This window comes from Pseudoliparis swirei, chromosome 5, assembly GCF_029220125.1.
Source record: "Pseudoliparis swirei isolate HS2019 ecotype Mariana Trench chromosome 5, NWPU_hadal_v1, whole genome shotgun sequence".
In the NCBI taxonomy this organism is placed as follows: domain Eukaryota; kingdom Metazoa; phylum Chordata; class Actinopteri; order Perciformes; family Liparidae; genus Pseudoliparis; species Pseudoliparis swirei.
In genome coordinates, this window is record NC_079392.1 from 4,174,847 (window position 1) to 4,198,505 (window position 23,659).

Below are 23,659 nucleotides of genomic sequence, written 5' to 3' on the forward strand. Positions count from 1 at the left end.
GTTTTATCTGAAGCTCTAAATGACAACAACAATCCTTCTGTCCAGTATTTGCATGACCATGTGATCATGTGATGATCTCCTCCCGGTGTGATCATGTGACACGGTCCTTGTATTCACACGATTGTCACGAGATTGATTTTTGAAAATTCAATGTCACAAATAATCCTTCTTTAATTTACCACCTCGGCCATTACCCTGCCAACCTTTGATGGTGTTCATTAAAGAGCCTTCTGGATATTATAAAGCGGTGTCCTTGCCCCGAGTCTCTTCCGTCTGGGGGGGGGTCTCTAATATTTTATCACCACTGTCGGAGTGTTTTTTTTTTTTTTACGACACCCGGCGATTTGTCATTCGGCACCCAGGGGTCTGACCTTCAAGGCCAACATGAATCAATGTGTGACCGGGCCCCCAGCATGCATCAGGGCGTAATCCAGCCCTCACAAGTGCTTCGAAGGTAACGGCCAATTAAAGTATTAGAAGTGGCACAATATTTCTCTTGAAGGAACACGTGAAGGAAAGAAAATGACTCCGTTACGAGTCATGTTGTGCCAACCTTTGTGCTCTTATCTATTTTTGGCTTTGATGCAATGTGCTCAGGGTAGGACAGTTACATATTTTTTAGGGGGCAACTTTTGCCCCCACAAAAGAAATTGGGGGCACTTTTTGAGACTTGTAAAATAACATTTAGACTTTGTTAAAAATACTACATATTTATGTTTACAGGATATGAGCAATTGTCATAAAAATGGCAATACAAATACTATGAGGCAATAATAAGTCTATTAGGCAATAATAAGACTAGTATAGGCAATAATAAGACTATTAGGTAATAATAAGACTAGTATAGGCAATAATAAGACTATTAGGTAATAATAAGACTAGTATAGGCAATAATAAGACTATTAGGCAGTAGTAGACAGATTCAAAGTGTTTTCTTAGATTTTTTGAACAAATAACAAACATAAATCAGACAATCATATTTAATTGTATTCTTATTGCTTTGTGGTTATATATAATTATTACAATGTATTAACAATTATAACTTCTTTCTTTTTTTTTTACAATAAAAATATATATTTTATTGATTTTTGGTGTGTGTACCTACCTCGTACAGGCAATACAGCTAGGATACACAAAATAAAGAACAAATATAACACTTTTAAATCATCGCACTTATGGGGGCATTTTTTCTTTCCTCGTGATATCAGGGGCAAAATTATATTTCTTGGGGCAGTTTTGCCCGTTGCCCTGGTGTATTTCCGAATCTGAATGTTCTCATTACCCAACACGCCGTTATCTTTTTTCCTCTGTGTATAAAAGTGGCTCCTAGTGTTCTCCTGTTTATGGTCCCTACACTTCCATGAGAAACGAGGGCCCCTCTGTGACTGTGATACTCTTCTTAAGGCAATAAGCCTGAGGGGCGTTTTGATTGGCCGGCTGGAGTCGGGGCTTGTTTGTTCCTTGACTCTGGCCATGTTTCCTCATGGGGGGGGGGGGGGGGGTCTAAAAATAATCCAGTTATGACGTTTTATGTAATTTCTTGACTTGTCTTGAGACACAGATTCACACATTATAAATTAGGCTCAACTAAAAAAAAAAGAAATAGTCTATAGAGCTTTTAATTTATCTGCATATCTGTACACACGTTGATGAAAATGTACTGATTGCATCGGTCCTCCATAAAGCGAGAAATTACGACTGACTTGTTCTGCTCAGTGCGCACCAGTAGATCAACATAATGATTATAAAGCAGCTTGTAAACATCCTTGTTGTGGTGGTTTAATGTTGTTGTTGTTACTCACCGCTGTCAACAAGGTCCCCCGATTTCCACGACGAGATCAAGATCAAGCTGCCCGCCTTCCTGTCGGACCACCACCACATCCTCTTCACTTTCTACCACGTCAGCTGCCAGCAGAAGCAGAACACACCCCTGGAGACCCCCGTGGGATACACGGTATGTAGCAGCCGCAGAGTTAAGGGTGGAAGCGGGGAGTCAAAAGCCAAAGAAAGAAAAATGTGTTCACAAGCACACATGCTGAACTCGTCTTCATGTGTCGAACCAGTGACATCAGTGGGTACGGAAACTACTCAGACCCCTTTAAAATGTTCACTCTTTGTTTCATTGCAGCCATTTGCTAAAATCAAAAAAGTTCATTTTATTTCTCGTTAACCTCACCCCAGCACCCCATCTTGATGGAAAAAAATAGAAATGTAGACATTTTTGCAAATTTATTAAAAAAGAAAAACTGAAATATCGCATGGTCATAAGTTTCAGACCCTTTGCTCAGTATTGAGTAGAAGCACCTTTCTTTTTTTAAATACATTTGCAAACATTTCTACATTTTCAGTTCATTTTATTTCTCGTTAATCTTCACTCAGCACCCCATCTGGACAGAAAAAAACAGAAATGTAGAAATCTTTGCAAATTTATTAAGGAGGATATGTCTTCCTTATTTCCATTATTGAAGCAATAAGTTGCGAGAGGCAGTACTTTGTCGCTTCAAGAGAGTTGTTAGGCCCGACGCGCAACTCTAGCCCTATAAGAGCAATATACGACTTCCTGCAGCACAACACTGTCCACATAATGCTTCAGAGGGTGTAGCGACACAGTCTGGGGTTTGATACAGTAATCAACACAAGTGGAGACACCTGGATGTTTAATTTACTTCCAGACCAGCTGCAAGTCGTTAACTCATCACGTGTTCCCTGAAAAAGTCCCTTTTGTATAACTCTGAAATGTACATTAATTCTCAGTTTTTGGGAATCTAAACTTTTTAGTTTCACCTCTAGCAGTTTGCTGCTGACCTTTTGTACAATTTCAGGTTATTTACTGGACTTGAACTGCTTACATTTCAATAAAAACTGGAAAAATGGGGGTGTTGTACAACTTTTCCCCGGTAGTGTATACTCATGAATAAATAATTCTGATGTATTTGTCCTTCCCCGCTCTGCAGTGGATCCCCATGCTGCAGAACGGACGTCTGCGGACCGGTCATTTCTGTCTGCCCGTGTCTCTGGAGAAACCTCCACAATCCTACTCTGTTCTCTCACCAGATGTAAGATACTGTTTTTTTAAATTAATTTTTTTAATGAGTGTGTTTACAGTATGAACAAATCTATAAAAGAATGAAAAAAATAAGAATTTAATTAAAGATGTTTATGAAAGGGCCAGTCGTAATATATTTTTTCAGGATGCTCTGTAATGTTCTAATACATGGTAAATGGGTTTAAAGAGAACTGACCCTAATAGCAAATATATTAATGATTTGAGTGGCATGAACAAAAATGAATATATATGTATATTCTATATATTATATACATATATTTTATATATTATATACATATATGTTATATATTATATATATATTATATATTATATATATATATTACATATTATATTTATTATACACATATTTTGTATATATTATATATATACTATACATATATTTTATATATTATACATATATTTTATATATATATTATATACATATATATTATATATATTTTATATATATATGGTATACATTATATATAAACATGGTGTCATGCAGACAGCTGAGGTCAAGAGTCACGTGATTGCAAACCTTTTGATTTAAGGACAATCTCAGTCTTCTGAGATCATACATGTTGTATTACTCTGTAAAATGTTAATTTTGCAAATGCATCACGGATTCACTCGTTTATTCCCGTTCCTCAGGTTCCTCTCCCTGGGATGAAGTGGGTGGACAACCATCGAGGAGTCTTCAACGTGGAGGTCGTGGCTGTTTCATCCATCCACACGCAGGTACCGGTGCTCTCTGTACAACAGTGTTTGGGGGTATTTGACCTTAATATGAACGCATCTCATCCTCTTTTACTCTTCCCATCTTCCCCGTTGATATCAGGCTCATGAGCAGAGGAAATAAGAAATCAGCTTTTTAAGAAATGAAGAAGAGCAATTTTACTGTAACATCAGTAATTCTATTTAAATGCTTTATTAATTTAACCCTTGTGTTGCCTTAGGGTCATTTTGACCCGAATCAATATTACACCCTCCCCCCGCCTTTGGGTCATTTTGACCCGATTCAATGTTTCACCCTCCTGTTACCTTTATATTTACTAACATATTTTACCCTTTGGGTTCAATTTGACGCCAGCAATTAAAACCTCCAGAAAATTATTAGAATTAATATTGTTTTCCAAGTTTAAGTGTGAGGCACTTTATGTTTGTTTGTTGACTACCGAAAGAACACCGACATTAAACATTGAATGGGGTCAAATTAATCCTAAGGCGGGGGGAGGGTGTAATATTGATTCGGGTCAAAATGACCCTAAGGCAACACAAGGGTTAATTAATTAATTTAAATTACGAATAAAAAACAGACCCGCGAGGTGTTCGTGTTAAACTAGTAGGAGGCGGGTAGTGGTGGCGGGGGGGGTTCCTTTCTACCTTGAGTCGTAGCCATGCTCTTTCTTTTTTTTGGTGTAGAACGTCGATGTGAGGGACTTTTTTTAAATGTTGGTTATCTTTAAACATTTGATTCAGTCATTATTTATTGGTGTAAATAAACCGAACAAATAAATAAAAACTGCGACGTGTGACAAAGTTCCGTTTGTGTCGGCACAAATACTAATAACATTAATTAATTGTTATTATTTTAAATAGTTACGCATCAAACTCATTTTCACAGTGATCCCACAGTGCCCACGGGTCATTTGGGTTGAAGCTCGCCTCGGCCGTAATTTACCGAGGTCCACTCCATCTCTGTGTCGACGGGTTGGGGGGGGGGGGGGGGGCTCGACTGTGGTCCCGAGGAGCCTAACTCAGACTAATGTGCTCATAAATCAAAGCATCCGGGCCCAGATTAGACGCGCTGGATCTCTACGGTGTTCTCGACGAGTAGAACCGAACTTCCTTCCCCCCGTTTCCTCCTTCACCTATCTCTCTCTCTCCCTTTTACCTTCTTTTCTCTCATTCCATCTATCTCTGTCCTCTCTTCTATTCTCTTGCGATCGCTCTGGTTTTTCTATATTCCCTTTTCCGTTTGTATTTTTCTTGTGCCGACCATTTTTTTTCCTTTTCCAGGACCAGTACCTGGATAAATTCTTCGCCCTGGTTCACGCCCTGGACGAGCACACGTTCCCGGTTCGGATCGGAGACGTACGCATCATGGAGAACAACCTGGAGGCGGAGCTCAAGTCCAGCATCGCGGCGCTCAACTCCTCCCAGCTGGAGCCGGTGGTTCGATTCCTTCACCCTCTTCTCGACAAGTTGGTGCTGCTCGTGGTGCGGCCGCCGGTCATCGCTGGGCAGATAGGTATGATGTTCATTTGGTCCATCTGCAAAGTAGTCTGAATTGGTAACGCCGATGAGTTTAATAGGTTTATATTTTATAGACGTGTATTCTGTGTGACATCCAGTGACTGATTTTTATGGTTAAATTTAAAAAAGTGTGTATGAACTTTTTTTATTTGGAAATATTGACGGGTACATATCACAGCTAATGTACTTTAACTGATATTTCCATTGTTTTTCATCTTTTTGTTGATGTATACAAATAAATAATATACCCACTGGTAAAGTAGAGGAAAATAAATTCATAAAAATAGATAAAAAGAGGCCAGATGTCTACATATATACTTAACCCTTGTGTTGCCTTCGGGTCAATTTGACCCGATTCAATCTTGAATGTCGGTGTTCTTTCGGGAGTCAACAAACAAACATAAAGTACCTCACACTTAAACTTGGAAAACAATATTAATTCTAATAATTTTCTGGAGATTTTAATAGCTGGGGTCATATTGACCTCAAGGGTAAAATATGTTAGTAAATATAAAGGTAACAGGAGGGTTAAACATTGAATCGGGTCATATTGACCCGAAGGCAACAGGAGGGTGAAACATTGAATTGGGTCAAATTGACCCGAAGGCAACACAAGGGTTAAACACACACACATCAGGTACATCTGTATATGTAGACACACCTGCATCACTCTACAGAGTAAATACAGTCATTACATCTGACAAGTACAATACATCCAGAGAGGGTTAAATAATTTATTGTATTTAATTACTGTGCAGAAATTGTCCTCAATTGAATTAATAAGAATAAATATATAAAGGAAAAATACTAAATCACAGTTCGGCTCATGTATTCACTTTTACAGTTCCCACTGTATTCCCACTGCACAAACGCCTTATGATTAACTTAAAGTATAAAAAGAGTATTATGTTTCACACAGAAAATGAATACATGCACTTTTATATTTTAAAAGGACTCCGAGACTAGCCATCACAGATCACTACCCTTCATGGAATCTTTGATTATATATTATATTATTATTACCTTCGCATTGAAAATGCGGAAGGTTATGTTTTGATCGCCGTGTATTTATTTATTTATTTGTATGCGTGTTACTCGCATAACTAAAAAAGTATTAAACCGAATCGCATGAAATTCGGTGGGATGATTGGTTATTATCCGGGGACCATTTGATTAGATTTTGGGATCGATCGGGTCAAAGGTCAAGGTCATGAAAAGGTCAACATCTTCTTTTTAACATAGCGCGGTCAATTTCTATCCAATTGGCATGCAACTAATGCCAAAATGTTCATAATTCAATGCCCAATCTTGTGATATACGAAAGTATGCGCTCTACCGAGTGCCCGTTCTAATATATTATATATTATTATATGTCATGTGTATTATTATATATGTATATACAGTATATATATGTTTTATTATATATATATATTATTATATGTTATAGATTATCATATGTATATATTATTATATATATGTATAGATGTACATATATATGTATTATTATATATATATATATATATTATTATATGTTATATATTATCATATGTATATATTATTATGTTATATGTATTTGACTATTTTTGGAGACATTAAAAAAAGGTCTAAATATTTATGCAAATACATGACCTGTGGGTTATGCTGTGTACACACACACACACATACGTATCCTTGTATTTGTCCATATCTGAGATATTTTTTGACATGTGTCCCGTGTATGTGTGTGTGTGTCCCGTGTGTGTCTGTGTGTGTCCAGTGAATCTGGGCCAGGCGTCCTTCGAGGTCATAGCGTCCATCGTGAACCGGCTTCACAAGTACCTGGACACCAGCCAGGACATGCACGGCCGTAACGGCCTGCTGTCGTCCTACATCCACTACGTCTTCCGCTTGCCCAGCACCGACCCCAACAAGCCCTCTGCAGGTATTTCACTGGCAATAAAGTTAAATCACCTCACATTTTCCTTCATTCTATACATGTTTTTTTCCCTATTTCTCCTTTTTTTAAGTTTTACCTTCCATCCATCCTCTCAACTCACCTTCACTGGGTTTCTTATTATCAACCCTACCTGCCATAATTTTTCCCTCTCTATTTCTTTTTATTTTATTTTTTCTTCCACATCCATTTTCCCAACACAGACCCCAACTCATCTGTAACAGGTAGATATGGCCCACCACCACCACCACCACCACTGTACCATCTTAATCTGTCATCATTCTCAACCTCTACATTTAAAATGATGAATATTCCATTTTCGATGGAGAGCATTTTGAGCTGTATCGGACATGTTCCTGCAATCAGTCCTGTAATAACTAACTAACTAACTTACCACCCACTGCCAGCACTCGTTGGTTGCTTCATGGAACTATGACCACTTTGTGAATGAATACGCGTTCTGGTTCTGTATGTTTTCCCCCCCTTCAAATTACAATACAATAGCCGATCATCATACTTAACGCTGTAATGACCCGGGCACTAGGACCTTGGGGAGGCTGCCGCTCTGGCTTTCTCACTCCAAAGGAGTACAGCCAATGAGGTGCGCTCAAAGTAAACGATGCACGGAGTGACCTGTAAGTCCGGGTAGTTACAGAATGTGGCTATATATATATAATATATTAGTAGTTAATAACGAGCGTTAGCTGCTCACATTCAGCTTTACTTGAGGCAAATGAAAGAGAAGAGTTAGAAACTGTCTCCATTGAGCGAGAGTGAACGAGCAAATTCGAAATACAAAAAATAACTATCGACATCTCTCTATTCTTTGCATTATTATATATTATTATGATTTATTTTTCATTGAATGGTATATTTGAACTGAACTAGTTCATCTTTATCTCAGTGATAGAGTTCAAATGAGCATAAAATATCACAATGACTGAAATTCTGTCTCTTGTGTCGTCATAGACTGAATGCAGCATTCAGTATAGCCCCCCCCCACCCCCATCACATCCCACTGGTCCTCATTGTCCTCCCTCTGTGTGTGTTGTCTAGGCGCGGGGGGGCTGGGAGGCTCGGTCCACTACGCCACAATGGCTCGCTCGGCCGTCCGCCCGGCCAGCCTCAACCTCAACCGCTCCCGTAGCCTTAGCAACAGCAACCCCGACATCTCGGGCACGCCCACCTCTCCCGACGACGAGGTGCGCTCCATCATCGGCGGCAAGGTAAGTTCGCGCCCCCCCCCCCCCTCCGAAAAAATGATGTCTTCGGTTATTAAAGTGGATGTCAGATATCGGGGTTAAATGTGAAAGTGGTCCAGCGTCCCCTCGTCGATGGGGTCATGTATGTTAGACCTCGACTCTCTGGGGGCCCCATGGAGGCCCCATGGAGGCCTCCCATGTGCACACACTGACTCAGGGGGGTGCTTTATCACATGTAGACTGTACAACCGATGCGTACACACCGGATTGGACATCTTATCTCTCTAACCGCTGTAACAGCCATCTGACACCCACACACACACACACACACACACACACACACACACACACACACACACACACACACGTATGCACACACAGTGCTCAGTGTGTGCAGGTTGTGAAAGTCGTTGGTTTTACAGAAAGCAGAAGCTGTGAGGAAGATAAAACGGCACATTGTGTCTCAGACTGTTTTATCTTGTCTGGTTTTTTTCATTTGTGATCTCCCTCGTGAATAAATGTGTCGGTTTATTATTTTTTAACCCAAAAGGTACCGGAGCAGCGAGTGAATGCAGCCCCCCCCCCCCCCTCTGTGTTTGATGAATGTTCCCTTTGCTGCTAATACCGAACTAAACCTTTTTCTTTTCTTGCCTCCTGAGGGAGGGGAAGTTATTTATTACGCAGAGAAAGAAAGGGAGAGAGAGAGAGAGAGAGGGAGAGAGAGAGAGAGAGAGAGAATAAGAGAGGGAGAGCGAGCCTGTGTTCTTTGCTCATCTTAAATTCACTGACCGGTTTTCGGGCCCTTTGGCATCTACCTGCAGTCCTATCTTCTGAACCTCTTTTAACCTGTCGTTATTCCTTCCTTCCTTCCCTCCCTCCCCCGTGCTGCTTGCTTTATTCCCCTTGCTTCCCCGCTTGCCTTCGTGTCCTTTGACCTTGGCGCACGCCCTCCAGGGCTTAGACCGCTCCAACTCGTGGGTGCACGCCATGGGCTGTAAGAGCGCCCCCTGGGGATCCAGCCCCGGGTCTGCTCCAGAAACCATGCAGGTGGTTTTTATTGAATGACCCCCCGCCCCCCCACCCACCTTCCTCCACTTTGCCCTCACGACAACAACAACAACAACAATCGCCTTATTCACCTTGAAGGAATACTGTGATATTCAGAGTTTGGGTTTATTTTGGAGGTTTGCAATCCATTTTCTTTTTGCGTCTCTTATTTGTAGACCATCGGGAAGCTACTTCTTTTTTTTTTTAAGTCACTCAACTGTGATTGCCAACCGTTTTTTCTCAACTTTTTTAAATGTCTAAATCATAAACAAGATAGATTAGATAGATAGATATATACTTTATTAATCCCCAAGGGGAAATTTGTCGTGACAGTAGCAGCAACACACAAGAATAAAAAACAAAACGCAAAATATAAGAAACAGGGATGAAAGATATAGAAGTATACAAGTAAGATAAAAGTAAAATACAAAACAAAATATATATGTAAATATACAACACACATGCATACACAACACACAACAACACTGACAAATCAAATACAAAAATATTAAATATAGACAGAGTGCAAAAAGCAAAGTGTGTGTATGAGTGCAGAGCAAATGAAATGAAATGTGTGTGTATGTGTGTAGTGCAAACAAATGAGATGTGTGAAGTGCAGATCAACATAGTGTGAGTATTGCACTATGATCTGGCAAGAGGTGATTTGTTATAGAGCCTCATAGCCATCGGCAGGAATGTTCTCCTGTATCTGTCCTTGTGGCAGCGGAGCGTGAGGAGACGTCTGGAGAAAGTCCTCCTCTGTCCCTGTAGGAGGTGGTGGAGAGGGTGGTCCGGGTTGTCCAATATGGACACAAGTTTCTTCAACGTCCTCCTCTCCACCAAAGTGACTAGTGTACTAGTAAGACAAGAAATATCAAAAACTTCAGGATATTGCAGTATTCCGGTAAACTTAAAACAATCCACTACTCTCCCATGATCCCCACAGAGGGGGGGTCACCGCCGCCTCCATGACCCTCTGTCACTCATTTTGAGTCTCAGGCCTTCATCCCTCTTCACTTCATCACAGCTTAACTCCTCCCCCATTTTTCTCAGTACTTGCATGAAAGACAGAATTGGGAATTATTTGGATTTTAGAGTTCTATAAGCAGTAATTTCCTCGGACAAAGTAAAGTCTTTTCATGTATATATATTTTTAAAAAGAGTCCTGTTAAAAATCATCTTCTGCAGAGTACTTTTTAAAAAAAACCATTATATTTCCTCTTCTCCTTTCTGCTTTAACCTCACCGTCACTAATAAATACCAGCGCATGACTTCCCACTCGCCCGACATAGCATCCATTCTGTCGCTGGAGCGTGGTGTATCTGTGTGTATCTGTGTGTGTGTGTGTGTGTGTGTGTGTGTGTGTGTGTGTGTGTGTGTGTGTGTGTGTGTGTGTGTGTGTGTGTGTGTGTGTGTGTGTGTGTGTGTGTGTGTGTGTGTGTGTGTAAAGCTTCGCTTTCCATCGTCACGTGATCTTACGTCATTTTAAGTTGTCCTGACATCCGTCGTTTCATTATTTTGTAATTTACACGTCCATTGTTCCGACTATCAAGAAACCGAGCACTGAGTTCATTCTGCATATTGGTGATGTAATAAAATCACAGCTAGATTGCAACTTTAAATGAAATGTTAGTCTACCTACCAAAGAAAATACCTTTTAAATACCGTAGGATAATTCACCTGTAGGCCATGTTTTCATATTGCATTCACCTGGAGGGATGCAGAATGGCACATTATTTAGCGACGGCTGTAACGTCAATGAAGAGACAGACATTTTGCATCCCTTCTTTTGTAGGCACTCAAAACAACCAATGTATCTTGACAGGGTTCGTACGGTCATGGAAAACCTGGAAAAGTCATGGATTTAAAAATTGTTTATTTCCAAGCCTGGAACAATCCGTGAAAAAAAAATGTTGGGAAAATTCATGTACATTTTTTAAAAATTATTTCCAGGATTGGAAAAGTCCTTGAAAAAACTAAATTGTAATCACAAAAGTTTTGAAAAAGTCATAGAATTTAAAACAAATGGTTATTTCCAGGCCTGGAAAAGTCCTATAAAAAAAATTAAAATCACAAATGTTTTGGAAAAGTCATGAACATGTGTTATATTCACATTTTCATTGAGTTTTAAATATTTAATATGTTTTTTTAAAGAGACGCTCATAATATAAGCCGGCACACGCGCACAACACGTGTATGAACCCTGATCTTCACTGTTTCATATTTTGGGTGCATCTCTTCTCAGTGTCGTGACACTGTCCGGTGTCTTATTGTTTTTTTTGTCTTCATGTGTGCAAGAGATCACAAAAATGTGTAGTGTTGTGTGTGTGTGTGTGACACATTGTCCCTGTTGCTCCTCCACTAACCTTGTTGTCACCGTTCCATTCATCCCACCCGTAGGCCATGGAGCGCAGTGGCAATCGCATGTCCTCGCACACTGAGAGCGCCAGTTTCTTGCAAACTTTAACGGGACGGTTGCCCACAAAGAAGGTAGAGCCGCTGGCCCTGGAGGGGGGAGGAGCCAAACCCCGCCCACACCTCTGTATCCGCCTCCTCGTCCGTCTCTGTGTGTGTGTGTGTGTGTGTGTGTGTGTGTGTGTGTTTCCTGGATTGGTGGATGTCGTATCCGTGGTGGTCGTGGAGTCTGTTGGATGCTGAAAGTTTTGCGGATCTTGTTCTGAATGTATCGATGCGTTGTTGTTGTTTTCTTCACGTGACGGTTGTTGTAGTCTGGCTGACGTCGTCTGGGAAGTCTTGATTTCATTCGGCACGATTCAATATTTTCACATAATTTGCTTACAATCTGCTGCAAAGGTTTCTAATATTAAAGTAATATCACTGGAAAAATATTCAGGTTATTTATGCCGAGCAATACAGACTTTAAAGAGGAAGAGATGATGTTTCTATTAAAGGATAAAGATACAGATAAAGATAATGTTTCTATTAAAGGATAAAGATACAAATAAAGATAATGTTTCTATTAAAGGATAAAGATAATGTTTCTATTAAAGGATAAAGATACAGATAAAGATAATGTTTCTATTAAAGGATAAAGATACAAATAAAGATAATGTTTCTATTAAAGGATAAAGATACAAATAAAGATAATGTTTCTATTAAAGGATAAAGATAATGTTTCTATTAAAGGATAAAGATACAAATAAAGATAATGTTTCTATTAAAGGATAAAGATAATGTTTCTATTAAATGATAAAGATACAAATAAAGATAATGTTTCTATTAAAGGATAATGATAATGTTTCTAATAAAGGATAAAGATACAAATAAAGATATTTTTTCTATTAAAGGATAAAGACACAAATAAAGATATTTTTCTATTAAAGGATAAAGATACAAATAAAGATATTTTTTCTATTAAAGGCTAAAGATACAAATAAAGATAATGTTTCTATTAAAGGTTAAAGATAAAGATAATGTTTCAAGTTAAGGATAAAGATAAAGATAATATTTCTAAGATTAAATATGTGGAAGTAAATCGGCGCCTATTGCTTCCAAATACAACATTGTTATTATTTAGAAAGCTCATCAGGACACAATCTGCTGCAAAGGTTTCTGATATTAGAGTCGTATCGCTAGAAAAAAGATGTCCGGTTATTTATGCCGAGCAATACAGACTTTAAAGACGAAGAGATGATGTTTCTAGTCAAGGACAAAGATACAAATAAAGATAAAGAACCTTTATGCCGACACGATTTAAGGAAGACTTGCCAGACTGCGTTAGCCGAACTGCGTTAGCTTGTTGTTTTTTACATAAAAGCACACGTCTAAATAAGTTACTCGTGCAGATTTCGTAAAAAAAAGAAATGAAGAAGACTAAATTCTTCTCCCATGCAAAAAAAACTTCTCGAGGATTGCTCATATAAACAACTTCACACTCAACACTCCAGTTCTCAGTAATCAGCTTTTATTTTGCTGTTTAGATGTGAAACGTATTGAGTAAACTACTTCCTGTTCTTCTACTTTTGAGACAAACATTGTCCTCATATATTTACCATCCAGATACATTTGAATGGGTACATTGCAGATTTTGATATAATAACTCCCTTATGTTATTCATTAACTCTCCACCGTCGTATTTTAATGGGAACCTCCACCGTTAACCCAGTTGAGTTAATTTAAGCACATTGTGCCTCTCTTTCCCTCTTCACTCGAAGAAAGAATTTGAAGGCGGGACTTAATAGTTTTAATATGAATAGTTAATTGTCACAACAGCACCCCTTTTGAGACGTCTGTTAAGTGTGAAGCGGATCAGATGAGCAGTTCTTGACAGATTCTTTACTTTCTAGTTCGATTATCTGTAAATTACATCAGGAAATACATTAATGTGCATGGTGACGAGTGCATCTTTCATCATTTCACAAAAAGAAAAGAAAAAAAAGTGGTTGCCCGCGACTGTAAATGAAATGCTTTTTAATCTAATTGATACTTTTAAATGAATATTTATATTTTTGAGTTGGTAACCCTTGCTGTCACATATATGACAGTTTTTCGTTCTTCTTCCTTTTAATTAAATGTCATTTTCACATTCTCTCTCTCTCTCTCTCTCTGTGGCTTTGTCGCCTCTTTCTCTCCACCTCCACTTCTTCGTCTCTGTGCTCTCCTCTTCCCGTTGTGCTCAGCTCTTCCATGAAGAACTGGCCCTCCAGTGGGTGGTGAGCAGCGGCAGCGTCAGGGAGGGGGCGCTCCAACAGGCCTGGTTCTTCTTTGAACTCATGGTAGGAGAACCGCCCGGAAACCGCTCGGCCCGGCACGGACGATGTGAATACGGATGACGATGTCGACCGCCCCCTTTACCGCAGGTCAAAAGCATCATCCACCACCTGTACTTCACCGACCGCTTGGAGTCACCCAGGAAGAACCGCTTCCCGGAGCGCTTCATGGATGACATCACGGCGCTGGTCAGCACCATCTCCGGAGACATCGTGTCTCGCTTCCAGAAGGTGAGCCGTTACCCGGGGAATAGATGAATCCCTTTCAAATATTTCAAAACGGATTCTACTGTGTTTACATGTCATGTGCTGTATGCTTCTGCTTCCAGAATGTGTTATAATAACTTTGTTCCATTTCTTTTCTTTTCTTTTTTTTCTTCTTTCTTTTTAATTGAAAGTAGGCATCAATTAGACATTTACGGATGTCTTTCAGACAGTTGACATCGCACGTGCAGATTTTTAGACGATGCTCATTTTAGTTATTTACTTATTTAGAGCGAGAAATGTAAATCATAGGGTAAACAACAAAAAAGAGACAGAATAAAGCTAAAAAACTAAAAGAAAACGATGTATAACTAGAGTGATCTATTCTCTGTTGTACATTCATTCATTTATGAAAACAAAATCAGGTCTATGAGGTATGTACATTTCTCCCATAATGCCAAAAACTCCTCCAGTTTTGTTGTAATTTTTTTCATTCTTTTCTTTTTAATTGAAAGTAGGCATCAATTAGACATTTACGGATGTCTTTCAGACAGTTGACATCGCATGTGCAGATTTTTACATGATGCTCATTTTAGTTATCTACATATTTATAGCAAGAAGTGTAAATCATAGCATAAACAACAAAAAAGAGACAGAATAAAACTAAAAAACTCAAAGAAAACGATGTATAACTAGAGAGTGATCTATTCTCTGTTGTGCATTCATTCATTTATGAAAATAAAATCACCTCTTTGAGGTGCTACGTATCTACATTTCTCCCATTATGCCAAAAACTCCTCCAGTTTTGTTGTTATTTATTTCATTCTTTTTTTTAAACTGAAAGTAGACATCAATTAGACATTTACGGATGTCTTTCAGACAGTTGACATCGCACGTGCAGATTTTTAGACGATGCTTATTTTAGTTACACACAAATTTAGAGTAATTAGTGTAAAACAGGATAAACAAAAAAAGAACACAATGTATAACTAGGGAGTGATCTATTCTCTATTGTACATTTATTAATTTATGAAAATAAAATCAGGTCGATGAGGTGGTACGTTTGTAACTCATTTTTCCCAAAATGCCAACAACTGTTCCAGTTTGAAGTTGGCGGACGCCGTTATCCTCTCCGTGTCGTTTCAATGACTTTTCACAGTAGAAAACCGTAAATCGCGTTCAAGCCGCCGACTCTCGGAAACCTTTTTTTAAGTCGTGTCTCTCATCCAATCAGGACCTGGAGCTGGTGGAGAGGCTCAACACCAGTCTGGCTTTCTTCCTCAACGACTTGCTGTCGGTCATGGACCGAGGCTTCGTCTTCACCCTCATCAGGGCGTACTGGAAACAGGTGAATGGCTTATTTACAGCTACAATTATCACATAAATGATAAAGAAGAAGAAGAATTACGAGAAAAGAGAACAATAACGATCAGATTATTTAGTTATTTAGTCAGGTGTCAGATATTGATCTGTTTATTTATATTCTGGTGCTGTGATGTTATTCAGCTTCATATGTATTATATATTGAGCATATCTGGTCTTCTCACAGCACTAGGAATATACTAAGATCTAATTTAAGATGATATATCAAGATTTCAGTTCTTTTGACACACCATTTTTGTATATGTAGTATGTACATGTACGTACGTATATGTAGGATTCTGCAGGGTTCGTATTGTCGTGGAAAACCTGGAAAAGTCCCGGAATTTTCAAATGTTTATTTCCAGGCTTGGAAAAGTCATTGAAAAAAAAAAGTAATGTAAATGTCTTTTCACGCGGTATATACTGTATGCTTTGGAATTCTCATTGTTGGCTTAAATACGACATTTCCTCAGTTTCTCATGTCAACACCGATATTTCACATAATGTTTGGTCATGGACATTTGGTTTAAAGTCCTGGACACCCATTGGTCGACATGTGAACCCTGAATCTGTAAACAAAGTTCATCCGTTGGGTTTCCTCTCTCCAGGTGTCCACAAAGATCTACGCTCTGCAGAACCCAACCCTGGAGTCTCTGAGGCTCGATTTCCTGAGAATCGTATGCAGCCACGAACACTACGTCACCCTCAACCTGCCCTGCAGCCTGCTCACCCCGCCGGCCTCGCCTTCCCCCTCCGTGTCTTCAGCAACTTCACAGGTCAGACCTCAGGGGGGTCGGGGGACGCCAGTCGGATACAGTCCTTCAAACCAGTTGTGTAGAGATGTCCTGTGAGTGCCGTGGGTAGTTCTGCTATACGAGCGAACCATCCCTTCCTCCCCAACACAGGGGCCGGGGCTCCGTCCAGAATGTCCCAGTGAGGAGGAAATAGTAGATAGAAATAGTCGATGGGCTTCTGGCTCCTTTTCAGAGTTGTTGTCATTACTATTTATCGGGGGAAAACCATGTTGAGCAAGACTGGGAATCCTAGCTTTGACATCCTGGGAACTTTAACAATTATTATGCTGCGTTCAAACCAAAAGCGTAATGCGAATATTCGCAGCGCTTCACTCGCGTGAGTTTACTCGCTTGATTATTTGTGGTTTATTCGCGTCTTAGAGGGGGCGGGGCTTATCTCCGTGGCTTTACTCCGTGGAAACAGTTATCATTTCCTTCATCCACCACGGAAGAAATAACCACTAGTTCTGCTTCATACTTGTTGAAGACGTCCCACAAATGTCGGAACATCTAACGCCCTCGTGTTTGGGTTCATAACATAAATATATTATATATATATTTATATATATTTATACATGACATCACCCGTAGGCTCACGCAGCTCGGTGACTTTCACTACGTCTGAATAACTCTCTTCCAGCTCCATGAGAGTAGCAGTTAGATTCACTAATGGCGAAGCGGCTCAAAGCTGATTGGCTTATGCAACTCAGCGTCGGGCGAATTTTGAAAGATTTAAACTTGAGGCGAATTTGTCGCACCGCTCGGCGAAAATTTGCGTCAATTCCAACCATTTGCGTCGGTGCATTGACTTTTCTCACGGGATCTACTCGCAACGCTTTTGTTGTGAACGCAGCGTGACCCTGACCAATCGAGAAAGAAAAAAACGTTGGATTGTCTCATCAGATCTTTACACCCGAGACATGTTTCCTTCATTTTTAAAAAGTACTCCGGTCACACACTAACGGTCTCGGTGTTCCGTGTTCTCCTCACAGAGCTCTGGGTTCTCCACAAACGTCCAGGACCAAAAGATCGCCAACATGTTCGAGCTGTCCGTTCCCTTCAGGGAGCAACACTACCTGGCCGGGCTGGTGCTGTCGCAGCTGTCGGTGATACTGGACCCGGACAACGAAGGGTTAGTCTGCACACGCTCTACCAAGGAAGAGTTAGCGCCTGAGCGACATGTTGGATTTATTATCGCGTGTGTTCAACCGCCAAATATTGAAAAGAAAGGAAAGTAAAGTGGTATTTTTTGGTTCTTGCCTCTGTATCTGTTGGGGAGCGATAAGCCTGTTTAGCATGTGACATGCATTCAAGTGAGTGAGTTAAGGCGAAGTTTAATGCGTCGCTCTTGTTCTCTCGCCCATTGTGCTTTTCACTCTTTAAATTGGATAAATAACCATAAATATAATTGTCTCTTGTCTCTTCTTGTCTTTCTTCCGTCTCCCCGCAGGATGTTCAGCCTCCATAAGAAGGTGGTGAGCGTCGTTCACAACCTGCTGTCCAGCCACGACTCTGACCCCCGCTACGCCGACCCCGAGGTCAAGGCCCGCGTCGCCATGCTCTACCTGCCTCTCATTGGCATCGTCATGGAAACGCTAACGCAGCTCCACGACTTCACAGGTAAAAGGATTTAAAGAGCTACTTTTAAAATGTTCACTGCCGTAAAAAAAGTTTGGGGTTTTCCATGAAAACTCTCACTTTTATTTACCAAGTGAATTGGAAAATGAATATAAAATATAGTCAAGATATTGACAACGTTATAAATAATGATTTTTATTGTAAATATTAATGTTGTTCTTCTTGTGGCTCAAAGGAAGGCCAGTTTTATCGCTTCAGGTTTAAGGGTTTTCTACCCCTCCGCTCGTCTTCTAAGGCGATAACACAATGTGCCATTAGAACACTGGAGATGGGCCTCTACACACCTCTGTAGAGACTTCATTAAACATCAGAGAATAGTCATGTACACATTAACATGTAGAGAGGGTATTTATGATTCATTTTATGTTATAAAAAGAAAACAGTGCTTTACTTTGAAAAATAAGGACATTTCTAAGTGACCCCAAACTTTTGAACGGTAGTGTACAGTAAATGTATTTTTTCTTTTTATCTTGTTTCACTCGCAACTGTTTGCTTTACCTTCCTGGGAGCTGCCCTCCCATCTGATCCCAGATCAGCTGTTGAATGAGGCGTGCAGCATCGGGGCTCCAGGTTCTTTAGACAGTGTGACGAAATACCAAATAACCTCCGCTGTGCAAACTGAAGCTCCGTGGTGACCTGCAGTAGCTCCGCCTCTGGACCTGCAACACGTTATCATGGTGGCCTGCAAGGGATGTTGCGCAATAATGTGCCTGACCTCCGACCTCAGTTCATCTGCTCTCCTTTAACCCGCCGGGTGAACCCACCTACCCGAGACCCGGAGGGGGGGTTGAATTATGACATAATTTAAATGATCAGTCTTCTTTTTCTTCTTCTTCTTCTTCTTCTTCTTCTTTGCCTTCTTCTTTCTTCCTGCTGCTGTTTCTTCTTCTTCTTCTTCTTCTCCTCCTCCTTCTTTCTTCCTGCTGCTGTTTCTTCTTCTTCTTCTTCTTCTTCTTCTTCTTCTTCTTCTTCTTCTTCTTCTTCTTCTTCTTCTTCTTGCTGCTGTTTCTTCTTCTCTTCTTCTTCTTCTACTTCTTCTTCTTCCTGCTGCTGTTTCTTCTTCTCCTCCTCCTTTTTCTTCTTCTTCTCCTCCTCCTTCTTCTCCTTCTTCTTCTTGTTCTCTCCTCTTCTTGTTCTCCTTCTTCTTGTTCTCCTTCTTGTTCTTCTCCTTCTCCATCTTCTCCTTCTTTTTGTTTTTCTTGTTCTGCTTCTTGTTTTTCTTCTCCTTCTTGTTCTCCTTTTCCTTCTTCTTCAAATTGTAATGCTCCAGTTAATCTGTAAAACTTTTCTTATACCTCTCTCTCCTTTTATTTCCCCCCCACGTCACTAGAGTCCCATAACCAGTGGGGGCGGCCGGGCCCCCAGGGGGCGTCGCCGGGCGGCGGTGGCGAGGAGGCAGAAGGCGAGGGCAACAGCCTGATCAGCCAGACCGTCGCCATGGCGATAGCGGGCACCTCCACCCCCACCCCGATGTCCCGGCCAACCAGCTTCTTGCTGAACTCGCAGGTTCTGCCAACAATAATCTGTCAAATGTATTAATCAATTAACGGGACGGTGCTCCGAGTCATTTCTCGTCATAAATTCAAATGTCGATTAAATTACTTGAATTAATTTAATTAATTTGAAATAAGTTAAGTTGAAATTTCCCCACTGTGGGACAAATAAAGGAATATCAAATCAAATGAAATCAAATAATTTAATTATAAAAGCCTCCTGGTTTTTTTTAACCATGAGTGACTTTTTAACTGCAGTGATTGTTCCTGTATCCTCGTTTTGTATTTTATATATCGTTTGTTCATCATCATCTGGAATAAAAGAAATATACATATATAAATATTAGGGCTGTCAGCGTTAACGCGTTAATCTATGCGATTAACGCACTAAAATATTTTAACGCAATTAACGCAAGTTTTTTTTTTTTTTACCGCGGCAGTACGGTTTGACACTGTTTCCGTTTTTAAAACAATCATTTCTCCGCGAAAATAAGGAGCAGAAATCAGTTTAACTCGTGGATGAATCAGTCGGGTTTCCTCCTGCTCCTCCTTCCTCCGTCTCCCCTCTGATACACAGAGGAACGGAAAAGCGACACACGAAACCTTCAACGTGATTGGTCAATCCGTTTGTCTGTCAACATTTCGGGGGGGAAAAAAAACCAATGAACACTCAGTAAATCACAAAGGACCTCCCACCTCACAGGTTAGGCTCATTTAGCAGCCTGTCAGTCAGAGAACCAGAGAACACGGCGCGAGGACAATGAGCCTTATTTCAGAGCTGAGATTGTTCTGGAATGTTTGATGTAGAACACGTGGGTGTGTCACATGCAAAAGACTTTAAACGGTGAATTTAATTTATTTTGTAAAATGTATAAAATGCCCCCAGCCTCCAGAGGGTCAACGTGACATATTTGAATGTCAGTCAGTTACCAAGGCCACTGGTTCTGCTGTGTTCAATGTTAAAGATGACAGGACCAATGGGGTCTCAATATACTTTTTTTTTTTTTACTGATCTGATGTTTCACTGAAAAAACAATTTATCATCCACGATATTAAATACCTCGCTGGCACTTTATATGTAGGAGCCTCTTTGAAAACACAGCTCTGTGTGAAGTTTTGTCTTTAAAAGAAGGAAACACTTTTAACCCTTGTGTTGCCTTGGTCATTTTGACCCGATTAAATATTAACCCTCCCCGCCTTTGGGTCATTTTGACCCGATTCAATGTTTCACCCTCCTGTTACCTTTATATTTACTAACATATTTTACCCTTTGGGTTCAATTTGACGCCAGCAATTAAAACCTCCAGAAAATTATTAGAATTAATATTGTTTTCCAAGTTTAAGTGTGAGGCACTTTATGTTTGTTTGTTGACTACCGAAAGAACACCGACATTAAACATTGAATGGGGTCAAATTAACCCGAAGGCGGAGGGTGGTGTATTAAATGACCCAGGCAAAACAAGGGGGTTAAACGATTTTTGTTTGTTTGTAAAATGTATAAAATGCCCCCAGCCTCCAGAGGGTTAACGTGACATTTGAATGTCAGTCAGTTATCAAGGCCACTGGTTCTGCTGTGTTCAATGTTAAAGATGACAGGACCAATGGGGTCTCAATATACTTCTTTTTTTTTTACTAATCTGATGTTTCACTGAAGAAACAATTTATCATCCACGATATTAAATACCTCGCTGGCACTGTATATGTAGGAGCCTCTTTGAAAACACAGCTCTGTGTGAAGTTTTGTCTTTAAAAAGAATGAACTTTTAACTTTTAACTTTTAATTGCGATTAATCGCAATTAATCGCGATTAATCGCGATTAATTAATCGCAATTTCAAAAGGTGCGATTAATTAGTTAATTTTTTTTAATCGATTGACAGCCCTAATAAATATATATATAACTCTGTTTCTCTTATGTCCTCCTCCTCCTCGTCCTTCCAGGCGAGTCGTCAGCACGGGAGCTTCTCGGCCGAGTCCAGTCGCAGTCTGCTCATCTGCCTGCTCTGGGTTCTGAAGAACGCCGACGAGCTGGTGCTGCAGAAGTGGTTCATGGACCTGTCGGTGTCGCAGCTCAACCGGCTGCTGGACCTCCTCTACCTCTGCGTCTCCTGCTTCGAGTACAAGGTAACATCCACGGAGACGAGGCGGAACATAAGAGTGGTTCTGAAATGTTCTTTAAAAGGCTTTGTGGTTCTACGAAGAACCGTCACCTACTGCAGAACCAGTCTTTTGGTTGAGGCACCTTTATAGGTTCTTTAAAGAACTATTTATGGAAATGGTTCTTTAAAGAACCCTGCTTTAAAAAGTCTCTTTGTGGAACCAGAAATGGTGCCTTAAAGAACCATTTTTTTAAGGTTCTTTGAGATACCTTTACAGGTTCTTTGAAGAACTCTTTAAAGAAATGGTTCTGTATAGAACCCTGTTTTGAAAGGTTCTTTGTGGAACCGGAAATGGTGCCTTAAAGAACCATTTTTTAAAGGTTCGTTGTGGAACCAGAAATGGTGCCTTAAAGAACCATTTATTTAAGGTTCTCTGAGACACCTTTATAGGTTCTTTGAAGAACTATTTAAGGACATGGTTCTTTAAAGAACCCTGGTTTGAAAAGGTTCTTTGTGGAAACAAAAAATGGTTCTTCTTTGACATCACTCTGAAGAACCATTTTCGGTTCCAGGTGGCAACTTCATTTTTCCGTGTGTACGTGCAGGGTTCGTACGGTCATGGAAAACCTGGAAAAGTCACGTAATTTAAAAAAAGGTTATTTCCAGGCCTGGAAAAGTCCTTGAAGAAAAATGTTATCCTAAAAGTTTTGGAAAAGTCCTGAACCAGTTATTATATTCACTTGTTCATCTACACTGAGTTTGAAATAATTTATATGTTTTTAAAAAGAAAGACGCTCAAAATACATTTAAAAAAAGAATTTCCCGAGTGAACTCACCTTAACTTAAAAGTTCGGTGGCCATAGCAACGGTAGCTCAGGGATAATCCACCATCGTGTCTCCACCGAGGTATCACAACATGTTTTATCATGGACAGTTGGTTTAAAGCCTGTCAGCCCATTGGTGGACATGTGTATGAACCCTGCAGCACATCCTCCTCTGCACAAGCTTTTCCTGCCATGTGGTGATCCAATATTAAAAGCTGCTCTCTCTGCTTTAACCATGTATTTTCCCCCGTGTGTTTCCCTTCCTCCGACCCGCTCGCCCCGTCTCCTTCTCTGCGCTCACACACTTGTTTTTGTGTCGCTCCGCCCGCCTGCCGAGTGCCGTGGTGCGAATAACTTCCTCTCCGCTGTGTTTCTCTGTCCGCCCACTCGCCGCTCCGCCTCGTGGATACAAGGCCCATGTTGTGTTCACCATGCAGGGGAAGAAGGCGTTCGAGCGGATGAACAGCCTGACCTTCAAGAAGTCCAAGGACATGAAGGCCAAGCTGGAGGAGGCCATCTTGGGAAGCATCGGGGCCCGACAGGAGATGGTGCGACGCAGCCGCGGACAGCTGGGTGAGAGAAGCGTGACAAATTCGCCTCTTTCGCCTCAAGTTTAAATATTCGAACTTTGGCGGAAAAAATTTGCCCGACGACAAGTTGCGAAAGCCAATCAGCTTTGGGCTGCTCCGCCGTTGGTGAACTGCTGCTCTAGTGGCGCTGGAAGCGGCAGTTATTCAGACGTAGAGGTGAAAGTCACCGAGCTGTGTGAGCCTACGGGTGATGTCATGTTTAAATATATATAAATATAATATTATTGTTATCATTCACGAGGGCGTTAGATGTTCCGATGTTTTGTGGGACGTCCTCAACACGTATGAAGCAGAACTAGTGGTTAGTTCTTCCGTGGTGGGTGAAGGAAATGATAACTGTTTCCATGGAGATAAGCCCCGCCCCCTCTAAGGCGGGAATGAAGCGAATGACTCACAAATAGTCAAGTGAGTGAACTCAGGCGAGTAAAGTGAGGCTAAAACA

General features: G+C 40.5%; 1 protein-coding gene across 16 annotated transcripts in view; it reads left to right on the top strand.

Annotated features, from left to right (window-relative positions):
• dock7 (dedicator of cytokinesis 7) overlaps positions 1-23,659 on the top strand; it is a 66,170-nt gene that overhangs the window by 29,009 nt on the left and 13,502 nt on the right. For 7 of the 16 annotated variants that reach the window (XM_056415391.1, XM_056415383.1, XM_056415384.1 and 4 more), the window contains exons 17-32: positions 1,816-1,954; positions 2,955-3,056; positions 3,698-3,784; positions 5,066-5,297; positions 7,059-7,223; positions 8,292-8,461; positions 11,885-11,974; positions 14,125-14,220; positions 14,305-14,445; positions 15,653-15,766; positions 16,389-16,556; positions 17,567-17,706; positions 18,025-18,194; positions 19,543-19,718; positions 21,646-21,828; positions 23,041-23,200. In XM_056415391.1, coding sequence (XP_056271366.1) covers positions 1,816-1,954; positions 2,955-3,056; positions 3,698-3,784; positions 5,066-5,297; positions 7,059-7,223; positions 8,292-8,461; positions 11,885-11,974; positions 14,125-14,220; positions 14,305-14,445; positions 15,653-15,766; positions 16,389-16,556; positions 17,567-17,706; positions 18,025-18,194; positions 19,543-19,718; positions 21,646-21,828; positions 23,041-23,200 — 2,333 coding nt within the window. The remainder of the gene's footprint in view (positions 1-1,815; positions 1,955-2,954; positions 3,057-3,697; positions 3,785-5,065; positions 5,298-7,058; positions 7,224-8,291; positions 8,462-11,884; positions 11,975-14,124; positions 14,221-14,304; positions 14,446-15,652; positions 15,767-16,388; positions 16,557-17,566; positions 17,707-18,024; positions 18,195-19,542; positions 19,719-21,645; positions 21,829-23,040; positions 23,201-23,659) is intronic. The other 9 variants (XM_056415390.1, XM_056415392.1, XM_056415393.1 and 6 more) reach the window with 5 other exon arrangements.